The sequence below is a fragment of the Lepidochelys kempii genome, chromosome 20, assembly GCF_965140285.1.
Source record: "Lepidochelys kempii isolate rLepKem1 chromosome 20, rLepKem1.hap1, whole genome shotgun sequence".
NCBI classification, from domain to species: Eukaryota; Metazoa; Chordata; order Testudines; family Cheloniidae; genus Lepidochelys; species Lepidochelys kempii.
In genome coordinates, this window is record NC_136399.1 from 19,874,732 (window position 1) to 19,898,534 (window position 23,803).

Here is a 23,803-nt window from a genome sequence, read left to right on the forward strand (position 1 = left end):
TTACACTGTCTACAGTGATGGTTTACACCAGTGGCTGTCATGGTGGCTGGAAACAGCACATCTCCAGTGCAGGCAAGGCTTTAGCAAACTACATATTCTATGCCACTGGAAATGCTGAAGCATGGAGAGGACAGCCTGCCACTAGAAAGCCTCACACAGAGAGAGAAGAGAACCTTTTTTCTCTTTAATATCAGAGCTCGTATAACAGGAATAATCTATATTCATTTGTATTATACAGGCGATAAAACACACCTTAGCTTCAGTTCCACATTTAGCCAATCACAGAAGCCATTTGTTGCCTCGTATATTACAAAGCAATAGAGATTTAAGGGATAATGGTCATAGTGGCAGAGTATACAAAGCAATAAACTGCTTTTGAGGTTGGTTAAATGCCAAGTGATGCTGTGGCTTCAATGCCATAAACATTATTTCTATTATATGACAAGATAAGAGGATACAACAAGCGACAAAGAAGAAAAATCATTTTTCTGCCCTCATGAAAGTTCTGGGCTTCTAGTTTCTTGGACTTTCCAGGGACATCACCCCAATGGCATGGGCTTAGAGGGGAATAAACCCACCCTTAATTTAAGAATTTAAGACCCAAACGATGGTTTGAGGAAATGGCTTGTATAAATATGATGTGATGAGATTCTGTAAGCGGTGTGTCACTTAAAAATGAAACATTCCGTTTTTCGGGGTGGTAACAGACCAAAGTCCTCCTTCTTGTGGAATATATTCAACATTATCACACCTCCACTAAAACAGCTCTCTAGTTTAGGTTATGGATGAAGCATATTAATAATGATCTTCTTTCCGTTATAACCCTTCCTAAAAATCCAAAAACTGTGCAACCTTCACAGATACCATTATAAAGGTAGAGGGAGGTACATTCCATTATCAAAACACACACACACCCTCCCCCCAACCATTCCAACACATACCATTTTGCACCATCAATGATTCAATTCCACTTTTAATCCTGAATCTTGGAAGTGCTTTTAATAGGTAGCTAAGTATTTTTACATATTTTTATAGAAGGTGAAAACAGGCACAGAAATTAAGTGACTTGTCTCAGGTCACACTAAATCAGTGGCAGAATTGTGAGCAGAATCCATGCCTTCCTCTCAGACCTTTGCCCTAGATGTCTAAGATGCTTAAACCTGCTAAAATCTTCCTTTTTATTAATGAGTCAGTGCTGTATCATTATACATTTTTAGTCAATACCTTTCCACTGTAACGACAACATTAAAGTTTATTGCTAACATTTAGTTCCAAAGGGTGTAGTTAATCACAGAGAGTGTATTTTAAATGGGGTTAGAAGACTATTTTAATAATCATTAGCTAGTGCATGACACCTTCCCCAACAGGACCTTCTGGATCCGTTTCACATTACACACAACAAAAGCCTTACTCAAGGCACAGCTTTGCATCTACTATAATCAATACAGAGACTAACATGCTGCTTTATTTTCTTCATTTCCTTCAGAGAATGTTGCAGCCAAGGGACACATTCTTGTTTGTTCAAGAGCTCCTCTTTCTGGCAATGAGGGAGAGGGTAACGGGGTGCGGGGGGGGGGGGGGAAAGAGAGTGTCATCTGTCCTCTTAAACAAGAGAAACAAAAACAAAAAACAAACCAACCAGATAAACGACCTTGAGCAGAATCTTTTTTTTAAAAAGTATATGCAGCACATTTAGCACTCAGCTGGGTCACATCAAACTCACTGTTGGGAAGTAATCATGTACAGAATCCAAAAATAACAGCCATTAAAGACCTAGCAACCAAAACATGTTTACATACCCACTGCAAGCTCACAAGTTTTGATGATATGGTGAGTATTGTAAGATCTTCTAATCTATTTTAGGTATCCACTCCCTTCACCTGCCCTTACCACAGCATTTTTCGAATTTCTATACAGAAGCAGTGGAGGGGAAGGGAAAAGGAGCAAGAAAGGAAGTAAAGTGAGAGGCTAGTCACAACCACATAGGAAAAGAAGAGCCAACTGACAACTCATATAAGGAAGTGATGGACTTCTCCCTTTAGCAAAAAAAATTTTGTGACTGGCTTCATAACAGTTGTTCCAAGTCTGCTTTTCAGAGCTATTTGCGTTGTTCTGCTTTCTCCTGCTCATATGCTCTTTAATGCAGTGTTTCCAAATGGTGGGTCACTGAAGATCATAAATGAGTTCTGAACTGCAAATAAGAACACGAGACATAGCTTGTGGCTGTCTGCCCAGGGTCATATTTGTGCACATGCATGGATAATGAAAGTTTTAACCTGTTTGGTCAGTATAGGTTGGCACCTTTCACCACCATTATATTTATGTTTGGTCTTTAAAATAGTATATACATACTATTTTAAAGACCAAACATATAAATACAATGGTGGTGAAAGGTGCCAGCCTATTTGCTATTCATGAATGGTGGGCAGAGCCCACCTACACCTAAGGGCCCATCCTAGGTTGGCCAGATGTCCCAATATTAGGGGCTGTGTCATATATGTAACTATACCACCACTCCAGGGGCAAGGGGGGAATGTTCCAATTTTTCACACTTGCTATCTTGTCACCCTAACTCACCCCCTCAGTTGAGAAATGGGTCACAGGACGAAAGATCAACTGATTCCATGGGACAAATCAAAAACAAAAAAACAAACCACAGGAATGGGAGCATGATTCAAAGATTTAAAACAAGGGAAAAGACTGGGGCATGTAAACAGAGAACTCCAGGCAGCACCTACCGCTCTGCAAAGGAGTCAGAGGACGCTATCCAAAGGAACGACGACCAGCTATGCAAGATAGTCACATATAGGGACCCCACAGTCACAGAGGCTCCCTGTCAAGCTTCCCCCTTCTGGTATGACAGAGGGACAGTTTTGGACACTGTCCAGAGGGCACTAATGAGGCAAACTCATGGCTTTTGGAGATCACAGACTGGGTGTGTGCATAAGAAAAGATGTGGGGGTAAAGTGCAGCTGGGGGCTCTGGAGGAGCCAGAAAGAGAGGCTGTAACCTGGCACACTGCAGGTAAGTGTACCAGGGTCTCTGACAGGTGCCTGATGTTTAGAAAGTATGAACTGCAGCAAGAAAAGCCTCATCTTCCAATGTCCCTCACCCCTGACCTGAAGGGACAGTCCTCCATAGTGGAGAGAAGAGCCCGCCCTCACATCCATCCATCCAATCGTTGGCCTCTGCTGCAACTGGCAATAAAGGGAGGATCGCTGTCATACTGTGATGGTGACTTCTATAACCTTTCTATTGGGAGCTGGACTGAGACTTATTTCATATAGGATATTGAATGTAGTTATTAGCTTCAATATTTTGAGTTGCAAGTTCTTTGGGGGCAGGAATTGTCTCTATTTCCTTGGAAAAGGACTAGTTAGTACAACACTGTAAGCAATATAATCATGTTATTAATAGAATCTTGGACCCATGTTTTCAAACTTAAAGTTGGGCATCGAAATAAAAAGAAGCCTGATTTTCAAAAGCTGCTTCCCCCCCACCCCCACAGCTCCCACTGATTATATCAGGAGTTGTAGGTGCTCAGGACCTTTGAAAGGTCATGCCACTTACCTAGCTGTCTACACAAAGATTTAGGTGTCTATCTTTAGCCAACCACATTTGGAAACAGTGGTCCCGATTCTTAGGCAACTTGGGGACAAATTCACCCATGGAATAAGTGAGTGCAATCATAATGGAAGCCACAGTTGAACTGACCCTCCATATTTGATTATATGTTTACCTGAAGGAAACCCTTTTGATAGAAGGAATCTAGGTAGCTTGTCAAAGGTCAGGGTCTGGTGCCAGAAATGGCAGCACATGTCGTCAGAATTTGACCACTGAAAACAGTCTGCCTAAAAGAATGGTCCCTCAATTTCTACTATAAAAATCAAGTTATTAAAAGCTACCAACCAATCTTATATACAGCCGGGGAAGTGGAAGACTGCTGGCCCTGTATTTCCTTGTTTGCATTGATTAAAAGGTTGTCTATGGAGAAATGAACTTCAGCTGACATTATGGCCTCCCTAAATGCATTCAAAGTTGGATATTCACCTCCACATCCAGTCCCAGACTGTTGTCTACTGTTTCTCTGTGCTATTCAACAGCTGCATTTCACTGCAGAGGTGGTTGCATTTTAGCGGTGAATGCCATGCTTATGGCTTGAAAACCTTCAGCGTGAAGTGCACAACCGAAAAATGATTAAAGGATCGGAAAACATGCCTTACAGCAAAAGATTCATGAACTCGATCTATTTAGCTGAACACAAAGATGACTTGATCAGAGTCTATATGTATCTACATTGGGAACAGCAAGAATAATAAAGGGCTCTTTAATCTAGCTGAGAAATAGATCAACAAGATCCAATTGCCAGAAGTTGAAGTGGACAAGTTTAAACTAGACATAAGGTGCACATTTTTAATAATGAGGGTAATTAACTATTGGAACAATTTACTAAAGGCTATGGTGGATTTTTTATTACTAGAAAATTTTCAATCAAGACTGGATGTTTTTTTAAAAGATATGCTCTACTTCAAACAGAATTAAATTCAGGGAAGTCCTATGACTTGTGTTATACACATGATCAGACTACATGACCACAGTGGTCCCTTCTAGCCTTATAGAGTATGCATCATTCTGTTGGGCACAGGCTGTCTACTACTGTGTTTGTACAGCAGCCAGCACAATGGGGCTGCATTCTTGATTGGCCCTTACGCACTGCCATAACAAAAAAATAATAATAATTGGTGTAAAGTTAACATTTCAACATTAAAAATCAAGAATTGACAGAATTACACACAAGGAGGAGGAGGATTCTCCTTGAGCAATGAAAGAGAAAAGCAGCCACCCTTATATCTCATTTGGGTAGGTTTTTTTAAATTATTTAAATAAGTTTTGGGTTGCCTCATTTGCTTATGAATCTGATTTTAGAGTTAAATAACTGAAGTCTTCATGTCAGTGCTCAGATACAGCAAGTACAGTTTATGATGACTTGCACAATTTCAGGAACAAATGAGAGAGAAAACAGGCTACAAAATCAAGTCCACATAAGGGCAGAATAAAAAATGCATCAGATTAGACTGATACTAGAAATGTTCTTAAGCAAAAAAAGACTAAAACACAGCAACTGCATTTGTTTTTAGAAAAGGCAAAGTACTTTGTGTAGCAGAAAAATCTAATCCACTAACCAAGTAGCTGTATCAAAATATTATCATGTCTTAAAGCACATGCCTCAAGGGTACAGAATTATCCCTTTCAATGTTCATCATGAAAGACCCGAAGAGGCATTAAAATATTTTTTTTTTAAAAAAAAACCCTAAATTATGCTGTGGGGGTTCATCCAGGGAATTAGTTATGGCTCCCAAGTGTGTCAATCATAATAGTTTGGCAACCCATTTCCCTGACTGTGACCATTATGTAACAAAGTGGATATGAATCACTGAAGATCTGGTTAAAAGCCACAAACCATTTAGGGGCATGCCTGTTCACCCCTTCTGAAATTTTTGAACCATAACACATAGGCTTTTAATTCATTAGCCAACAGTAACTACGGTAAGGAATTTATGTAGGATTTTACCAAGTCCCCACTTGAATGGCTCAATAGTTCATATGTTTTGTTTTTTAAAGGAAAAGTGAGAGTTGCCCAGATGGTATGGGCAATGGGCGCTATAAAGGATCAGGAGGCACTAGTGTTTTAATGAAGGGAAAACGACACTGTCTGTTCTTAGAGGTTTGTTTTGTATTAAGTCAGACTTCAAGGAAACCCTAAGGGGGGTGGGGAGGAGGAGACAGACTTGTCATGGACATTTACCAGCCCAGGCACAAAAGTCTACTCACCTGACCTTTATCACATGAAAAGAGGTATTTTACTCATTCATAAAAAACGAACAAACACTCAACCCAGGTGAGTGAGCAAAAAGAGTTTTGCAAGGCTGCAACTAACACTAGCAGGTAACCTATGGAGGAAAAAAAAATTTTTTTTTTTTTAAAGCTCAAAATAGAATCTAGCAGTTTGGGGTTCACATAGCAGCAAACCATCAACTGTCACATTCTCAGCTGCCTTACGGAATATGCTATCACAGCTAACTCATCCTGACAGAGAAGGAATATCTGTCCTTTGGCTAAATAGCCTTGAATGAATGTGTGTAACGCTATCAGAAAACGTTAACTGGAGATCAGCGTGTTGTTTCTGGGCTGTGTGGGTCTTATGAAAGACACCAGCAGAATAACAATATGGCACAAAGCAAGGCAGATTTCATTACTTTGTAGTGCCTGCACTTGCTCATAACTTGGATTTACACACTGCAAATCCTCCGATCTGATTACCTTCAGTGATCATGTAAAATGCTGGCTCTAAACTCTTTGCCTCAGTGATAAAAACAGACACTTTGATTCACAACAACACATTCACAATAAAGTATACTGTAAAAGTACCTGTCCACAGCCGGGGGCATTGCACACAAACGGCCTGTCGTCTCCCATATCTTATATAGCTGGGCAAAGCTGAGGAGAAAGGAAAGAGGGATGGAAATTGTTAAATAAGCTAAAAAAATTCAAAATATCAGGAGCAGAAGCTCTTTAAAGGAATATAATTAAGTAAGACTGCTGATATGGGGAAGAAGGGGCTTTCTGTGCCCCTTAGATTACATGTACAGAAGAAGGAATTAATCCAGTCTCAGTTAAAGTCTTAATTAATGTGACCCAGTAATTTTTGCATTTGCAAAGAGGAAATTTTGTCTAATAGTTAAAGGAGGAGCCATGACAGCCTAGTCTACTGGTCAGAATAAGGGACATGTAGTCAGCACTCCGGGGTTCCATTTCTGATTCTTTCATGGCCTGGCCTCAGCAAGAGACTTCCTGCTCTCTCCATTTCAGGGTATGTCTACCCTGCAGCTGGGAGCATGCTTCCCAGCATGGGTAGGCAGACATGGTAGCTCTGCTCAAATAAGTACACTGAAAGTAGCAGAGTAGCCAGGGGCAGCACAGGCTGCCACTCGGGCTAGCCACCTGAGTACAAACCTACCTGGACCCCTGGCTATCTCAAGCTGCCTCCCTGTGCTAATGCATGTTTGTCTACCCGCACTGGGAAGAAACTTTCCCAGCTGCAGTGTAAACATACCCTCAGTATTCACCCCAAACCCCCACCTGGAAATGGAGACAGTACCGACATGTCTCACAGTAGGACTGTAAGAAATAATAAACATTTGCAAAACACTCCTGTATCCTCAGATGGAAGGTACTAGAGAAAGCAAAGTATTAATCAAATTCTTTATTTTCTTCATTGATTTTTAATACAGTATACAAAGCACGCACGTGCACAACACACACACACACACAGTAACATTCTACAGAAAAATGTGTAACCCAGAAGCAGTCAGATAAATCGAGTCTGTTCTACATACAAGTTATATTTTCAATGGGAGAGAACTAAAATTTGTCATTTAATTAATTAAGGGATTATAGGAGTGGTGCCTCCATTTTACAAGGCAATAATCTGGCTCCCTAGTGGGTAAACTACATGGCTGATGGCAAGGGTAGTTTATCACAGATTATAGCCAAGGATAACAAAGCACTCTGTCCTATTACGCTACAAGTAAAGCTATTCTTATTAATAAAAAATAAGAGTAAATAAAGTAACCCCCACCACCTCAAATTCTAGAAATAATGGTTCCATCCACCCACTGATATTTTTATAGCTAGATTTTAAAAAGCTATAATAAAGAAAATGTTATCTCTTCAGGGGGTTTACTGTGTGAACGTGTCCTGACTGTTCATGTTGCTTCTAGCCTCTCTCTCTCAGTTACGCTCTTGGCTGTAGAAAGCCGACATGCATCACTGGAGCCAAGAACAGAAATGGAACCAGGATGCAGCCAAAATTAGTTCATAAAAAAAACCACACTTTTTTGTTTAGATTTTAAAATTTCTAACCATGTAAAAACACCTCAGTAGCACTGAGAGGGTGGAGAGAGTTATTTTTTGGAACTATATGGAAAGTACTCTAGTGGTGCAACAAAACAAGACGGGGGGGGGGGGGGGATGTGGTGGGTTGGGGGAGAAGTTTGCATTTTAATTGGAGCTAAAGATGGCTTAGGGGTGTAAAGTAATAGCATATCTGAAAGGACTGATGAGATGTGGTGCTTTTCTCTCCCTAGAGTGCTTGATCAAATCTGGCCCAAGTTGGTCCTGGCTAAAAACTGTTCCCATCAATAGCTGTTTAGCAGCCCATGTGAAATGAGTGGATTGCAATTCTGATCTTTCTAAAGGGTATCTACAAAGTCTTCTATCACAATTTGGACCATGTTTAGATTTATTAAGCAAATGAACTCTAGGCCCTATATAAACATGAAAAAACAATGGGTAAATAGCCTCCAAACAAAAATATAATGGACTGACAACAGGGGTGCTTCATAATTTGCACCTAAATAAGGCTAACCACAAATATTAGCCCCCACACACCTCCCAGAAAACTCAGAGAAAGTTAAATGAGCCTTGCAGAGTGCACTGAAGGTTAACAAGCTCCAAAGATCCTAGAAGAAGCAAACTGGCTTGGGATTTCGTTTGTGGTTGGGGAAGGAGAACAGTTCCAATGCAATGGCCCCTCACAGAAAATGCCCTGCTAGCAATCCCTCCCTCAGAAACCACAGGACTATCAGCTCAGAGGCATCTACTGATCAGAAAACCCCCACAAGAGACGCAGCTGGAACACAAACGCTTAGGACTTTATAAATCAACAGTAACATCTTAAATTGTACCTGTAAATTAATATAGATCCTGGAGCCCCATCACAGCACGAAGCAGGAGTTTTCTCATGGATCTGAAGATTATGGCCTAGAGAGCTCCTGACAGTGATCTAATCTCGACATGGCAAAGGCATAGTAGATAACAGCAAGAGGAGTATCTAAAATATGTCAAAAGCCTCAACAAGCGCAGTTTTTTTGTGGGGGGGGGGGGAGAGAAGACGACAAACCAGTCTCGGCCACATCTGTCTAAGCTTCCAACTCAGACCTCAAATTGTTAACTTGAGAAACCAAAAGACAAGTGAACTCCCTCAAATCAAGGGGGCTGATCTCCGCCACTTCTTTGAGTTGCTAACCAAAGCGTAGAAACATCACCACAATCTTCTCCAGACTGATCTTCAACCATCTAGCCCTCATTCTACGCCTAATCTCATTCAGGCATTGGGTAAAATCACTCATATGCATCAGATGACCCCACAAAACAGAGATATAGATATGGGTGTTATCAACAGCATATTGAAAGCAGGGTAAGTCCATGCTTCTTTAAGAACTAACGTGTATACAAAGTCTTCAAACAGGAGGAATGTCAAGGTCAGATGCTGCAGTAACATGCATGTCTGCCCCATGCTCATTCACTCAAAACAATTCTCTGAAATCTAGAAAGAAAGGAGCAAAGTGACCAGACAAACTCCATCAGCCCCAGCTAAGGACCAGAACCATCACCCCAGAACCTTGCAGTCAGCTGTATCAAAGGAAGTAGATGGATCTAAAAGAGCCAACATTGTAAATTTATCTTTGATTTCTTCCTTTAGATGGGTAATGCAACGGATGCTGTTTCTGTACCATAACCAGATTGGAAATCTAACTGGAGTGAAGGAAAAGTTAAGACTCCCTCCAAATCTTGCTAGAATTGCTTTGTCACCACCTTTCCCAGAAGAGGGTAAAGTTTGGAACAGGATGGTAATTTGGCAGGACTATCAGTATCAAAAGATAGTATACCAAGACAAGACCTAACAATTGTCTATTCAAAGGAAGCGGATACCCTGTTCTCCCAAAAGGATGTAATGGTATCCACCAAGCATAGTCCCAGTATATCCAGCTGGTTTTTACAAACAGAAAGGACATTGGACTGCATGTTGGTCCTAAGACCCCTCAGTACCTCCAGACATTAGGTCAGTAACCATTTTAGTGTGGTCTATAAGACTCAACCCAAAACTGCATGTCAAGTATTCCAGATTTCTAATCCCTGGTTAGACAATGACTTGTGTGGTCTTTGACAAGTTGATTCCCATCTTCATGCCTCAATTTCTCCATTTGTAAAAGGAGATACACTCTGTGAAGCAAGGGTGGTTAATAATTAATGTTTAAAACAGCACTTTGAAGATGTAAACTGCTATGATTGCCAAATCTTCAAGCTGTCAATCTCAGTACCAAGGATTGTATGCCTATGGAGACTATGCTCCCCTCACATAGAGAGCTAGGGGTTAGGTACACTGGTGAGGCAGTGTACGAGGGGAGATTGCATTGTCAAGACAGCCACGGGGAATGAAGTCCTCTGTCAGTCCAGTGGTGAATTTCATCAGCAATTTTAAACAGCAGGTTTTGGAGCTATTAAACCATTGAAGAAAGAACAATCATGTTGTGATAACAGGTGAATGGCAGACAAGGAATGGATGAAAGGTGGCATTAGTTATCTTTCAAGTTTTGCAAAAATCCTCCTTAAAAAATGGTGAAGCTACTGATTGGTGAAAGGGTGAAGATGGTTATAAAGTCAAAACTTTAACACAGTTTGGGGTTTTAAATGGAGCGGCATGGTGTACTTAGCTAGGAGGAGAAGTGATTTTATTTTTTCTAATAAATTCTATTATATTTGCAGGATAATAGGAAGGGCTGCTCTAATTTACAAGGCAAAAATCCTTACTTTTAATTAATGTAATGTCAAACATCTGTCACAAACAGCTTGTTTCTTCCACCAATACTTAAGATTTTGGTTCTCTCTTCATTTGGTATTTATGCTTCCAGTTCACGTAAAAGCTGTTTAAGACATTTTAAAAAATGGATCAGCAGACACTCTTGGGGCTTGATAAAACTAATCAAAACTGGGGGGGGGGGGGACGCCAAAAAATAACAAAACAAAAAAACAACATTTCAGGTTTCCCCCCCAGACACTTCTGACAGTGTAACAAGCAGCTCTGTTTAAAAATTTGAGACTTGTGCGCTATGAGAATTGCAGTTAACTGATCTTGCAAGATATTAGGAGGATTCATTTTGTCCCTCAAAAACTATTAACTGCTCACTCACTAAGAACAATAACCGGCATGTAAATACATGTACAGAGATTTATATCACACTTAGTCAGGATAAATTGCTTCAATAATCTCTATTCTTAAGAAAAAAGGCAGAACAATCAAATGATTGGATACTGGGAGAACAGCATTTTTATTTCTTTTCCCACAACCCCAGGACCATATTTTGCTGTTTTGATTATTTTTAGCATGTTTGAAAATGCAACGTAAAGCAAAGAATTAGATTATTGAATCATTCTTTAAAATTCTGTCAGTGCACTTCTGAAGAGCATCTGCTACCTCATGGAAAGTTTGGGGGGGACCCCAACATTCTACTGAGAAAAAGCTTCTGCTTCCAGAGCCTGTATATTTTCCTATTCCCACCCCTCAGATCCTTAAGTAGTATATGAAAACAATGGCTTTGTTTCTGAGTTTTTCCTGTTCCTTAAAGGTGCTTATTCCCCCACTGACAGTCAACAACTTAAATATCATCATTTCTAGAGCAAGACCATTACAGTGTCACAAAAGGATTTATGAATCTTCACAAAAGGAGTTTCAGAGTAACAGCCGTGTTAGTCTGTATTCGCAAAAAGAAAAGGAGTACTTGTGGCACCTTAGAGACTAACCAATTTATTTGAGCATGAGCTTTCGTGAGCTACAGCTCACTTCATCGGATGCATCCGATGAAATAAATTGGTTAGTCTCTAAGGTGCCACAAGTACTCCTTTTCTTTTCACAAGAGGAGTGTAGACAACAGTATAATACCTCACCCTTCTCTAGAATGGTTCATCCAAAAAATTCAAACCAAATCGAAGTATCAGATTGTGAATCACAATAGGACATACCTATACCACCACACAGACTTGCTTTGGAACTGGATCACTTCTGAAGCATTTGACATCCCACCCCTGAAAATCTACAGTAGGACAGACAGACACAGCAAATGCAGCACAAGAACCTGCGAGACAGCCTTGGAGGGAGGAAATTCCCTCACATAAGTGACATTAACAGTCCTAAAGGCTTTGATATAGCTTGACAGTAGCTAAACAAACTCTCATGCTTAGCACTTTTGTATCTTCAAAGCACTTTAAAGAAATGTGTTAATCCTAGCAACACCCACGTGAGGAATGTGTTCTCCCATTTTAAGGAACATGTCTAAACTAGGATGCAAAGGTATATTTGTAAAAAAATGTTAGCTAAAACATTTTAACTAATGTGTTTGAAAACTTGTGTAGACAGGGCAAGCTGCATGTTAACATGTTACCTAGCTGCGACAAATCCTAGTGTAGACAAGCCTTTATTGGGGGAGGGGGAAAGGCAGAGAGGTTAAGAGTTTTGCCCAAGGAATTAGAATTCTACTCCGGGTCCCGTGCTCAGGTCCCCACTTTATCTCCCAATACTCATGAACAAGGGAAGAGGTAGGTCTTTTTAAAACACAGCTGCGGCTAGCCTTGGTTGGCTCTAGACAACTCTTCTCATTGTTCACCTTGTCTATATTTCAGGGCTGGTATACACTAATACTGTAAGTCGATCTAAGTTACGCTAGTTCAGTTACATAAATTACGTAACTGAAGTAGACATAACTTAGGTCGACTTACAGTGGTCGCTACAACACGCTATGTTGATGGGAGACACTCTTCCATCAACATAGCTTCTGCCTCTTTAGGAGGTGAAGTACAGAAGTCAACAGCAGAGCACTCTCCCATCGACTCAGTGTGTCCTCACCAGACCCACTAAATCAACATTACAGCAGTGCTCATTTAGCCAGTAGTGTAGACATGGCCACTGATTGCTACATCAATACAATTTTTAGGTGGGGGTTGAGTAAAATTATATAGTTCTGAGAACATAGACTACACAGGTTTTTCAGATGTCTGCTTTGCTTCCTACGTTGCTTCAGAGGTTGTTGTGTTAATTGTTTTTGCCCCAAAGAAAAGAAATGTCTGTATGCCTCACAATGAAGGCAGACAGAAATGGGAAAGTGGGGAAATGGTAGGTTCTGTGAAGAGGAAATGGGGTTGAGTCACGATGCAAGGGAGTCAGAGGAATAAGGATTGGGTGCTCCCTATTCAAGGCCACAGCCTGTCTCCCCACACAGGATCCCCTGCACATAACTTGCCCCCGTCCCATGTACATCCCTGGCCTCCCACAATGCGATCAGTGAATTCCCCTGCCACCCTGCACATCCGACTCACTTCCAAGTAGTTGAAAGCTGTTTCAGATAAAACCCCAGGTGCTGAGTTCCCTTAGTAGTTGTTTCAGTGGTTTTACAACCATGATTTTAATCTAAAAAAATAATTCTTTACCATTTTGCTGTGAAACACTCACACAAAAATTTAGGAAACAGTGAAGCTAACTATATACAAACCATCATATGTGAAGTTAAAGAAAAAAGTACTTTTGTCCTTGTCTACATTGGCCAAAAAAGGTGTGTGTTTTTCAATTAAGTTAGCTTTAAAGGATTAAGCACTCCTCCAATACCTGTGCAGACAGAATTTAACACCTTTAAAACTGAATAAATCAATTTACATTGTTGCTAGACTCTGCTTAAGCTAGAGCACAATTAACCAAAACAATCTTGTCGAACATTGTTTACACCAGTAGTTCATGTACCCCTGGGGGTACATAGGTCTTCCGGGGGTACATCAACTCATCTAGATATTTGCCTAGTTTTACAACAGGCTACGTAAAAAGCACTAGCGAAGTCAGTACAAAGTTAAATTTCATACAATTACTTGTTTATACTGCTCTATATATATTATATACTGAAAAAAGTAAGTACAATATTTCCAATTGATTTATTTTATAATTATATGGTAAAAATGATACAGTAAGCAGTTTTTCAGTAATAGTGTGCTGTGACACTTTGATTTTGTAAGCAAGCAATTTAAGTGAGATACGCATGACAAAAGTCAGGCTTCTGAAAGGTTTCAGAGTAACAGCCGTGTTAGTCTGTATTCGCAAAAAGAAAAGGAGTACTTGTGGCACCTTAGAGACTAACCAATTTATTTGAGCATGAGCTTTCGTGAGCTATAGCTCACTTCATATGCATCCGATGAAGTGAGCTGTAGTTCACGAAAGCTCATGCTCAAATAAATTGGTTAGTCTCTAAGGTGCCACAAGTACTCTTTTTCTTTTTGCTTCTGAAAGGGGTACAGTAGTCTGGAAAGGTTGAGAGCCACTGGTCTACACAGCTGTTTGGAATGGGGGGAGGGTTAATTTCAGCTAATTTAATTGAAAAATAAGCATTTTTGCCCCTGTAGACAGGGCTTTATATGTCTCTCAGAACAAATGAAAGGGAAAAGGTGGCAGGGAGGGAGAGGTGTGATATAAAATGACATCTCCCCTTACTACACAAGTTTAGGCCAGGTCTACCTTCAATTATGTTAGCAAAACTTATGTTGCTCGGGGTGTGGGGAACAAAAACAAAACACCCCTGAGTGACATAAGTTTTGCCGGCATAAGCGCTCATGTGCAAAGCACTATGTCGGCAGGAGAGTATATCTGGCAGACATAGCTATCGCCGCTCATTTAGGTGGTTTCATTATTTTGACAGGAGAGCTCTCTCCTGTTGGCATAGAGCGGCTACATAAGCGATCTTACAGTGGTAGAGATGTGATGCTGTAAGCTCGTCAGTGTAGACATGGCTGTAGTTATATGGCAAACTGAAGTGCTTATCACGTTACTTACTTGTGATGAGAATCCTATTTGGGAGACTGATGTGAGGAGTCATTTTTGCTTATTTCAATAATCAAAAGTTCAAACAATTATTTTTAAATAAGGTTAATGCTGCAATGAATAGGCCTCAACTGGAGTAGTGTGTCCAGTTTTAAGTGCCACATTTCAGGAAAGATGTTGACATATTGGAGGAAGTCCAGAGAAGAGCAACAAAAAGATTAAAGATCTAGAAAACAGGACCTATGAGGGAAGATTGAAAAAAAATGTGTTTGTTTAGCCTGGAAAAGAGGGGACACAACAGTTTTCAAGTACATTAAAAGGCTGTTACAAGGAGTAGGGAGAAAAATTATTCTCCTTAAGCTCAGAGGATAGGACAAGAAGCAATGGGCTTAAATTGCAGTAAGGACAGTTCAGGTTGGATTAGGAAAAACTTCCCGTCAGAGTGGTTAAGCACTGGAATAAATTGCCTAGGGAGGTTGTGAAATCTCCATCATTGGAGATTTCTAAGAGCAGGTTAGACAAACACCTGTCAGGGATAGTCTAGAGATAATACTTAGTCCTGCCACGAGTGCAGGAGACTGGACTAGATGACCTCGAGTTCCATTCCAGTCCTACTACTGTATGATTCTAGGTCTACAGGAAGTGCTGCTAATCAGTCATGAATTTGGACATTAGCACAACCAAGTGCTAAATTTCCCACTTTATTTCAGACCACAGACTGAAGTAGTCGCAAAATGCGTTCGCTAACTCATTAAAACACAAAAACAAAACATTTTATCCTACTCTAGACAGTCCCTTACGGGAAAAATTTAAACAGGGCTTCACAGGAAATTAGATGTATAGAACTTATTGACAACAGGAATGAAAGGCCAGTCTGCCACAAGGAAAATTCACCCCCTAAAAACATGCTGGCATCTCATGGAAACCATTTCAGAAGCTGTTCTATGTGGGAACAGTTTCTCATATATCATGGTTTCTGTATTTTTTTTATTTTTCTTGTAAGTGTGAAATAACTGAGCCTCTCCGAATATGGGATCTATAAAGTGCTTTCAATATATATCCAGGTTTTACAGATGGGAAAACCAAGGCAGGGAGTTTAAGTCATTTGCCCACAGTCACAGAGCGAGTCAGTGGTTTTTGTTGGCAACATCATAGTTGTTGTGAGGGGGACTACGATCTAATTCTTGGTGGATAGTTGTACAGAAGACAACTTTCTTTTCATATGTACAAATGCCACATACCCCCAACCCTGAAGCACTCCTTTGACTCCCCAATCTATAGGATTCTCAGCCCAGGGCTTGTGCATCTGACCCATGCCCTTCCTGGCTTGTGAAGGAGAATCATGAGCAACCGGAGCCACTCATGATCAAAATACCTAATGCGCCATTCAAGGAAGGAATCTTCCCTTTCTCCTTTAAGCACACAATAGCATGACCAACAATGAAGAAACCAATCCTGGATACATTGATTCTGGCCAACGACCGCCCAGTATCAAATTCCATTCCTGAGCAAGCTCAGAGAAGCTACCCAAAGGCCAACTTCAAGCTCATTTAATTGAAGTTAAAATCCTAGACCAGAAAATCTGGATTCAGTCCAGGACCTGGAACTGGTGGCTTAACAGATGGTCTCCTGTTAACGGACAGAGGGCAGATGGTCATTCTCATCCTCCTGGACCTCTCTGCAGCTCTCAACACTGTCAACCATGAGAGGTGTGGCAGAGGTCCAGGATAATACGCTAAAATGTTTGAATTCTTCCTGGAGGGAAGCACCCAACAAGTGATGATGGGAAACAGCAGTTCCACTACTAGACCCCTCACTTGTGGAGTCCCATAAGAATTAATTCTTTCTCTGGTCTTATTCAACATCTACATGCAGCCACTAGATGAACTGGTCAGAGGACTTGGACTACCTGTCATACCAAGAATAGGCAGATGACAGAACTCTACCTGTCATCACATATGACCACTCCATTACCGAGACCAGATAGCCCAGAGTTTGAACAAGATCAGCTCATGGATGAAGAACAGCTGGTTGAAACTGAACCTGAGGAAGACAGAGGTAATGCTGGTGGGCAGATGAAAACTTTTTGAAGAGTTTGCAGACACAATATTGTCTCTTTTCTGCTCTCTCTCATTGTCTAGAAGACTCCATCTGGCTTCATTTAGTCACACCTTCATCACCTCTTGGCTGGACTACAGCTATACAATAGATCTGGGCATGAAGTCTTCAGTGCTACAGAACTCCAATGGTACAGAACGCTGAAGCACTTTCAGCAACACGGGATACTGCAAACACATCAACCCTGTCCTCCGCTGGCTTCCCAGTGAGTATCAAATCAAGTTCTCAGAGTATCACCTCAAATCAACAAAATAAGGTAACGTCTACGCTGTGTCCTTATTTTCAGTGGTCTGGGGTCAGGGTAGCGAAACGATAGCCGACAGCTCCATGTAGCTTTTTTATTGTATTTAAATTGAATTTAGTAATTTGTTAACTACCACCATGGGTTCAGCTCTTCTTGCTACAGTTTCAAGCTCAGAGAGAACATTACCTCTGGTGCTTTTTTCAAATTTGGAGACTCTAGGAACACACGAAGTCCAAGTATGTGTGGGGTCGCTATCCATGTACAATGACTTATCTGTACTACAAATTTTATTAAAAGCAATAAGTTACAATTACCCATGCATACATAAATCATAAAAATGCATGCAATGACTAAGGCCATGTCTATAACGTACAGTGCTATAGCTGTACAGATACAGCTGCACCGCATCTGGTGAAGACGCTGTATGCGGAAGGGAGAGAACTCTCCCGTTGGCATAAAAAACCCACCTCTGCGAGTGGCAGAAGCTATGTCGGCAAGAGAAGCTCTCCTGACAACACAGGAGCTGTGCACACGAGTGCTTATGTCGGTGTAACTTACGACACTCAGGAGGGTGGTTTATTCACATCTAAGTGACATAAATTATGCTGACATAGGCTATGTCTACACTACAGCCTAAGTCTGTTGACACAATGATAAATGGATGATAAAATGAACTAATTGGTTATATCTGTAATGAAGACTAGTCAACAACTTTGTTCTCTGGCACAGAAGTTACCTACTACAGGACACGCCTAAAAGAAAATAACAGAACGCCACTAGCCGTCACCTTCAGCCCCCAACTAAAACCCCTCCAACGCATTATTAAGGATCTACAACCTATCCTAAAGGATGACCCAACACTCTCACAAATCTTGGGAGACAGGCCAGTCCTTGCCTACAGACAGCCCCACAACCTGAAGCAAATACTCACCAACAACCACATACCACACAACAGAACCACTAACCCAGGAACTTATCCTTGCAACAAAGCCCGTTGCCAACTGTGCCCACATATCTATTCAGGGGACACCATCACAGGGCCACATAACATCAGCCACACTATCAGATGCTCGTTCACCTGCACATCCACCAATGTGATATATGCCATCATGTGCCAGCAATGCCCCTCTGCCATTTACATTGGTCAAACTGGACAGTCTCTACGTAAAAGAATAAATGGACACAAATCAGATGTCAAGAATTATAACATTCATAAACCAGTCGGAGAACACTTCAATCTCTCTGGTCACGCAATCACAGACATGAAGGTCACTATCTTAAAACAAAAAAACTTCAAATCCAGACTCCAGCGAGAAACTGCTGAATTGGAATTCATTTGCAAATTGGATACTATTAATTTAGGCTTAAATAGAGACTGGGAGTGGCTAAGTCATTATGCAAGGTAGCCTATTTCCCCTTGTTTTTTCCTACCCCCCCCCCAGATGTTCTGGTTTAACTTGGATTTAAACTTGGAGAGTGGTCAGTTTGGATGAGCTATTACCAGCAGGAGAGTGAGTTTGTGTGTGTATGGGGGTGGGGGGGTGAGAAAACCTGAATTTGTGCTGGACATGGCCCACCTTGATTATCATGCACATTGTAGGGAGAGTGGTCACTTTGGATGAGCTATTACCAGCAGGATAGTGAGTTTGTGTGGGGGGGTGGAGGGTGAGAAAACCTGGATTTGTGCAGGAAATGGCCCAACTTGATTATCATGCACATTGTGTAGAGAGTTGTCACTTTGGATGGGCTATCACCAGCAGGAGAGTGAATTTGTGTGGGGGGGTGGAGGGTGAGAAAACCTGGATTTGTGCTGGAAATGGCCCAACTTGATGATCACTTTAGATAAGCTATTACCAGCAGGACAGTGGGGTGGGAGGAGATATTGTTTCATATTCTCTGTGTGTATATAAAGTCTGCTGCAGTTTCCACGGTATGCATCCGATGAAGTGAGCTGTAGCTCACGAAAGCTCATGCTCAAATAAATTGGTTAGTCTCTAAGGTGCCACAAGTACTCCTTTTCTTTTAACATTAAAGATAAAGCCTGAATTTGCAGGAGACAGAGCTTTCTTGGGAGCCAGCTCTAGACTGTGGAATGAATTCTCACAGGAACTAAAGACCATCACAAACCTCACCACCTTCCACTCTAAATACCAGGCAGATCTTTGACCTTGCCTTCTCTAAGGAGGGTGGGTGGGTGTTTAAAACTTTCCAGAACAGAACACTCAACTGCACATACTTCTCCCGCCTGGAGAAAGGATAAGAGAACAAACATTTTAGTCACATTACTTAATCTACTACTGGAAGGCCCTCAGATACTATGGTGATGAGCACAATACAAGAACCTACACAGCTCCTGCCACTTAGAAAAGCTTCCTTGTATCTCTCCATCTCATCAAATCTTCGCTAAGAACATCCTTCTCCCTCTCATGCCTCAGTACCAGGATGGAAATGCTCTGGTCATGATTTATCGCTGTAGAATGTTGGGCAACACTGTTTGCATGAAAAATGCTCTAAAAATATCGCTATATTGTTGCACTGTACACTGCCAGTGACTACTGTTATTACAAGAATGCCTGGGGCCCACTAGTCTTAACAGCCTAGATCTCAACAAGTGCTTTTCTACACACAAAATTTTTTGGGTTTTAACTACATCAGTACAATCCTTCCCAAGTGTGGACACAGTTATAGACACTGGTATAACTTATTCCTGTACATTTAGAAGATACAGAAGGCACCTTTTACACCAGTACAAACATGTCTGTGCTGAACCAATTTAACTATGTCAGTAAAGCAATCATCACACACCCTTAACTGAAATTGTTATATCAATATAAAACTGCAGACCAGGCCTTAGAGACCTGCTTGCTGGAAGCTTTATCACCAGTTTAATGCCAGAAGGGATCACCAGATTATCTAGTCTGACTGCCTGTATGTCACAGGCTGCTAACCGCCACACAGCCACCCCCACACCAACTCCAACAATCAGAATTAGACCAAAGTAGTACAGCTCTCCAGAGATTCAACTATTGTGTGCTACGGGCAAAGAACAGGAAAGACCAAGCTGTACCAATGCCAGAGGCCTGCACAATGGCAGGGAACTGATTAGGTGAGATATATGCAGGTGATCCTACCATGTGATCTGCACCCCATGCTCTAGAGCAGGGGTGGCTAATGTGTGACTCCAGAGACACATGGGGCTCTCCAGAAGTTAATATGTGGCTCCTTGTATAGGCACCGACTCCAGGGCTGGAGCTATAGGCGCCAACTTTCCAGTGTGCTGGGGGGTGCTCACTGCTCAATCCCTGGGTCTGTCACAGGCCCTGCCCCCACTCCACCCCTTCCCCTGAGCCTGCCACGTCCTCGCTCCTCCCCCGCCCCCGAGCCTCCTACACGCCAGGAAGCAGCTGATCAGGAGGTGCGGGGAGGGAGGGGTAGGTGTTGATCAGCAGAGCTGCTGGTGTGTGGGAGGCGCTAGGAGCTGATGGGGGGCTGCTGACGTGTTACTGTGGCTCTTTGGCAAGGCACATGGATAAGTTCTGGCTCCTTCTCAGGCTCAGGTTGGCCACCCCTGCTCCAGAGGAAGGTGAAAAATTCCAAAGGGTCATGCCAGTCTGACCTGGAGGAAATCCAATCCCGAGTATGGAAATCACTTTAACCCTAAATGTGTGAGCAAGACCCAGTGGGATTTAATCAGTGGGGAAAAGCTGAAAGAAACAGAAGAATGAACTGTAAGATATACTTCTAACAACTTTCTTTTTCCTATGTGAATGTGGGAAGGAAGAATGTGCTAAGAGTGAAATCTGGCCATAAATTAAACTAAGCCCTTCAAATTAGGGCATGCTGCAGGTATGACTGGGTTGAGAGTTTGTTTTGAATTAATACAGGTACAATTATAAACTTCATTCCCTGTATATCATATTTATTTGAGGCAGTTTTAGCAATGTTTTTTTTCCTCAATAAAAAGTTGGTTTCATTTTTGTGAATCAATGATGCAAAACAGGTATTTTAATGTGAATTTATTATTCTAATTGCAGCATACAATTCTAGAAAGTTGGAGAACTGAGGGGAGTCAAGAACAAATGTAACTGCTTAAACACTGTATTTATGGAAAGGACAGTTTAGAAGGTTTAAGCACTGGCTTTGAGACACCTAACGAGGGACATTCAGGCCATGTCTACATTACAAGCACTACAGTGGAACCGCTCAAGTGCTGCAGCTATGCTGCGATAACACTGTACTATAGACACTGCCTACATTGATGGAAAAAACACTTCTGTCAATGTAGTTAATCCACCTCTCCAAGGGGCAGTAGCTAGGTCAATGAAAGAATTCCTCTATCAACCTACCTGCATCTACACCACGGGTTAGGTTGACCTAACCACAGTGTGAAATTTTTCACAGTCCTGAGTGACATAGCTAGGTTGATCTAATTTTTAGATTTAGACCAGGCCTAAGACTACAATTTTATATCTTAGGAGGGCTGGCTTAGCCCTTCACCCTTCCAAAGAACTGTATTTGAGGAGGAGACTAGAAACTCCAGTTGTGTGTCCTCAGCAGGGACTTTAGAGATCCTTAGGCACTTTTTCTAGAAGTAGGGAGTTGCCCAGATGTCCTTGGTCAAAATTTCCCCTCCTCATACTCTTATCCAGGGGTGCTATGAACCAACTGGCTACTGGCCTCCCTCCCACAGAGGCTGTATATATCTATCACTTGTGTTGTGCATAAACAGCATCTGGGGAACCTTCATAAATGAAAGGCACTATGTGCAGACAAGATATTAAACATTTAATTAAATTTTAAGAAACAGGGATTAGGGAATGGCTGGGGAGGTGGAGGCAGAAAGAGACACACAGATACATACTGGGAGAACAACCAGAGGATTAGCGCTAGTAGCAAGCAAATACAGAGGAGACTTTAGCCTGAGGAAGTCCAAACTGTACAATGGGATTACTCTTTCCTGAATTACTGCAGGACATGTACTAGTATGAACAAAGGATTATGTTAAATAAAAAGTACTCTATAGAACGGAGCAGTTGCAGTCAAGGCTGAAATCCATTGTGGACATCAGACTTAGACAGGCAGGAACAGGCTCAGAGAAAAGGAGTACGCTTAGATCAAACAAAGAGCTTCATAGCAAGCAAATGAGAAAGTTACAGGTAAAAAAAAAAAAAAATCCTTACATTGATATGCAGTTCAGCAGAGAACCTGTTTGCAGTTGTCCCAAGCACTTTAAATAGGCAACTCTTTCAGATAAAGGGGTTTAAGGGTTTTCTTAAAAACCGCTTTTATAAAATATAGGAGCCTGACTTGAACTATTGCAAGAGCAGAGGCACAACAAAACTTGACTGTCAGGAAAGCTGAGCTAGAAATAGTGTTCTTACAATACTACCTACATAAAAGGGACAAGGTGGGTGAGGTAATTTTTTTTTTTTATTGACCCAACTTCCCCCACCGTGTCTCTCTAAAATCCTGGGACTGACATGGCTACAACGCTGCCTACCTATATAAAAAACAGCCCACCCAAGGTACATTCATGTGATTTTTATAAGATGTAACATGGATACTATAATAAGTCTAAATTTCTATTTTATCTTTCTGATAAATCATGTTCTCAGAATATGGTGCTTTAGGCCTATGGCTCACTACTGTATTACTGCATGCCAGAAGCCTAAAAATGGAGATAGGAGTTAGTTAAATCTCATAAAAAGTTATATGGGATTGATTCTCACACTGAGTAGCAAGGCCATCCCAGTTATTTTGCTGGGACCTGGGAGTCATGCCAACAACATTAAAACCCATGATAAAAACAAGCCTATAGAAATGCTAATGATGTTTTTCTTAGGCCAATCCCTAAGAAAAGACAATACACTGGTACTGTGAAAAACAGATAAAACCACAAACAAACTGGATTGTTATAGACGGCTACACAGAATCTTTACTTCGGCACATATCTTACAATGGAATATACAAAAATGTAGGTAAACTGGTAGCAAATGCAGAACCCATGATCACCAACAGGAGCTAGAATGTGGAAAGTGTAGTACTTACTATAATTAAGGAGGAATTACTCTGTGATAAGTGAGACAAAAAAATAAAACAGACATTTCTACGTCGCTATCCGAAAAAGGAGGAAGTGTAAGATTGAAAGCTAGGGGAAGTGTCGAAAATAGTAAAAGATTTCCCACTACAACGCAAGGAAGGAAACGTGTTGCTTTGAGAGAGTTCCAGAAGTACTTTTTGTTTTTGTTTATTTAAATATACTGATTAGCAGATCTCTGCCTGAAGCTTTCTGACCAAAATGAACATTCAGTGCATAATGCACTGAATATGTTGGTGGCAGTTTGGGAGATTAGAATGGCAACATGCAAGGATCCACAAACAAAATATAGGATAAGTGACTGCCAACCCTTCCTCGGGATTTGCCCATAGTTCAGTTCTCAGCCCTGTCTACATCACCACATTGCCGTGGGTTAATATTGTATTATTCTACAATAATACTCAAAAGCACTGTAGCTCATCACGATATAGGGTAAAATTTTCAAAGACACCTAAGTCTCATTTTCAAAAGTGATTTTGGCACTTAGGAGCCTAACTCTCACTGAAAGTTAATAGGACTTCGGCTCCTAAGTACTGAAGTCACTTTTTAAAATGAGACTTAGTTTTGAAGATTTCACCCATGATCTCTTCAGGCCAGATTTACCAAAAGGTATTTTAGGCACCTAAACATGCAGATTAGGTACTTTGTG

General features: G+C 41.2%; 1 protein-coding gene across 6 annotated transcripts in view; it reads right to left on the bottom strand.

The window, feature by feature from the left end:
* The window catches only part of ATF7 (activating transcription factor 7), a 108,107-nt gene that overhangs the window by 71,380 nt on the left and 12,924 nt on the right, over positions 1–23,803 (bottom strand). For 4 of the 6 annotated variants that reach the window (XM_073319013.2, XM_073319011.2, XM_073319014.2 and 1 more), the window contains exon 2: positions 6,430–6,498. The exons of 1 other annotated variant lie outside the window; for it this stretch is intronic. In XM_073319013.2, coding sequence (XP_073175114.1) covers positions 6,430–6,477 — 48 coding nt within the window. In that variant the 5' untranslated portion in view covers positions 6,478–6,498. Of the gene's footprint in view, positions 1–6,429; positions 6,499–8,747; positions 8,894–23,803 lie in introns of all 6 variants that reach the window. One more of the 6 variants, XM_073319012.2, reaches the window with a different exon arrangement.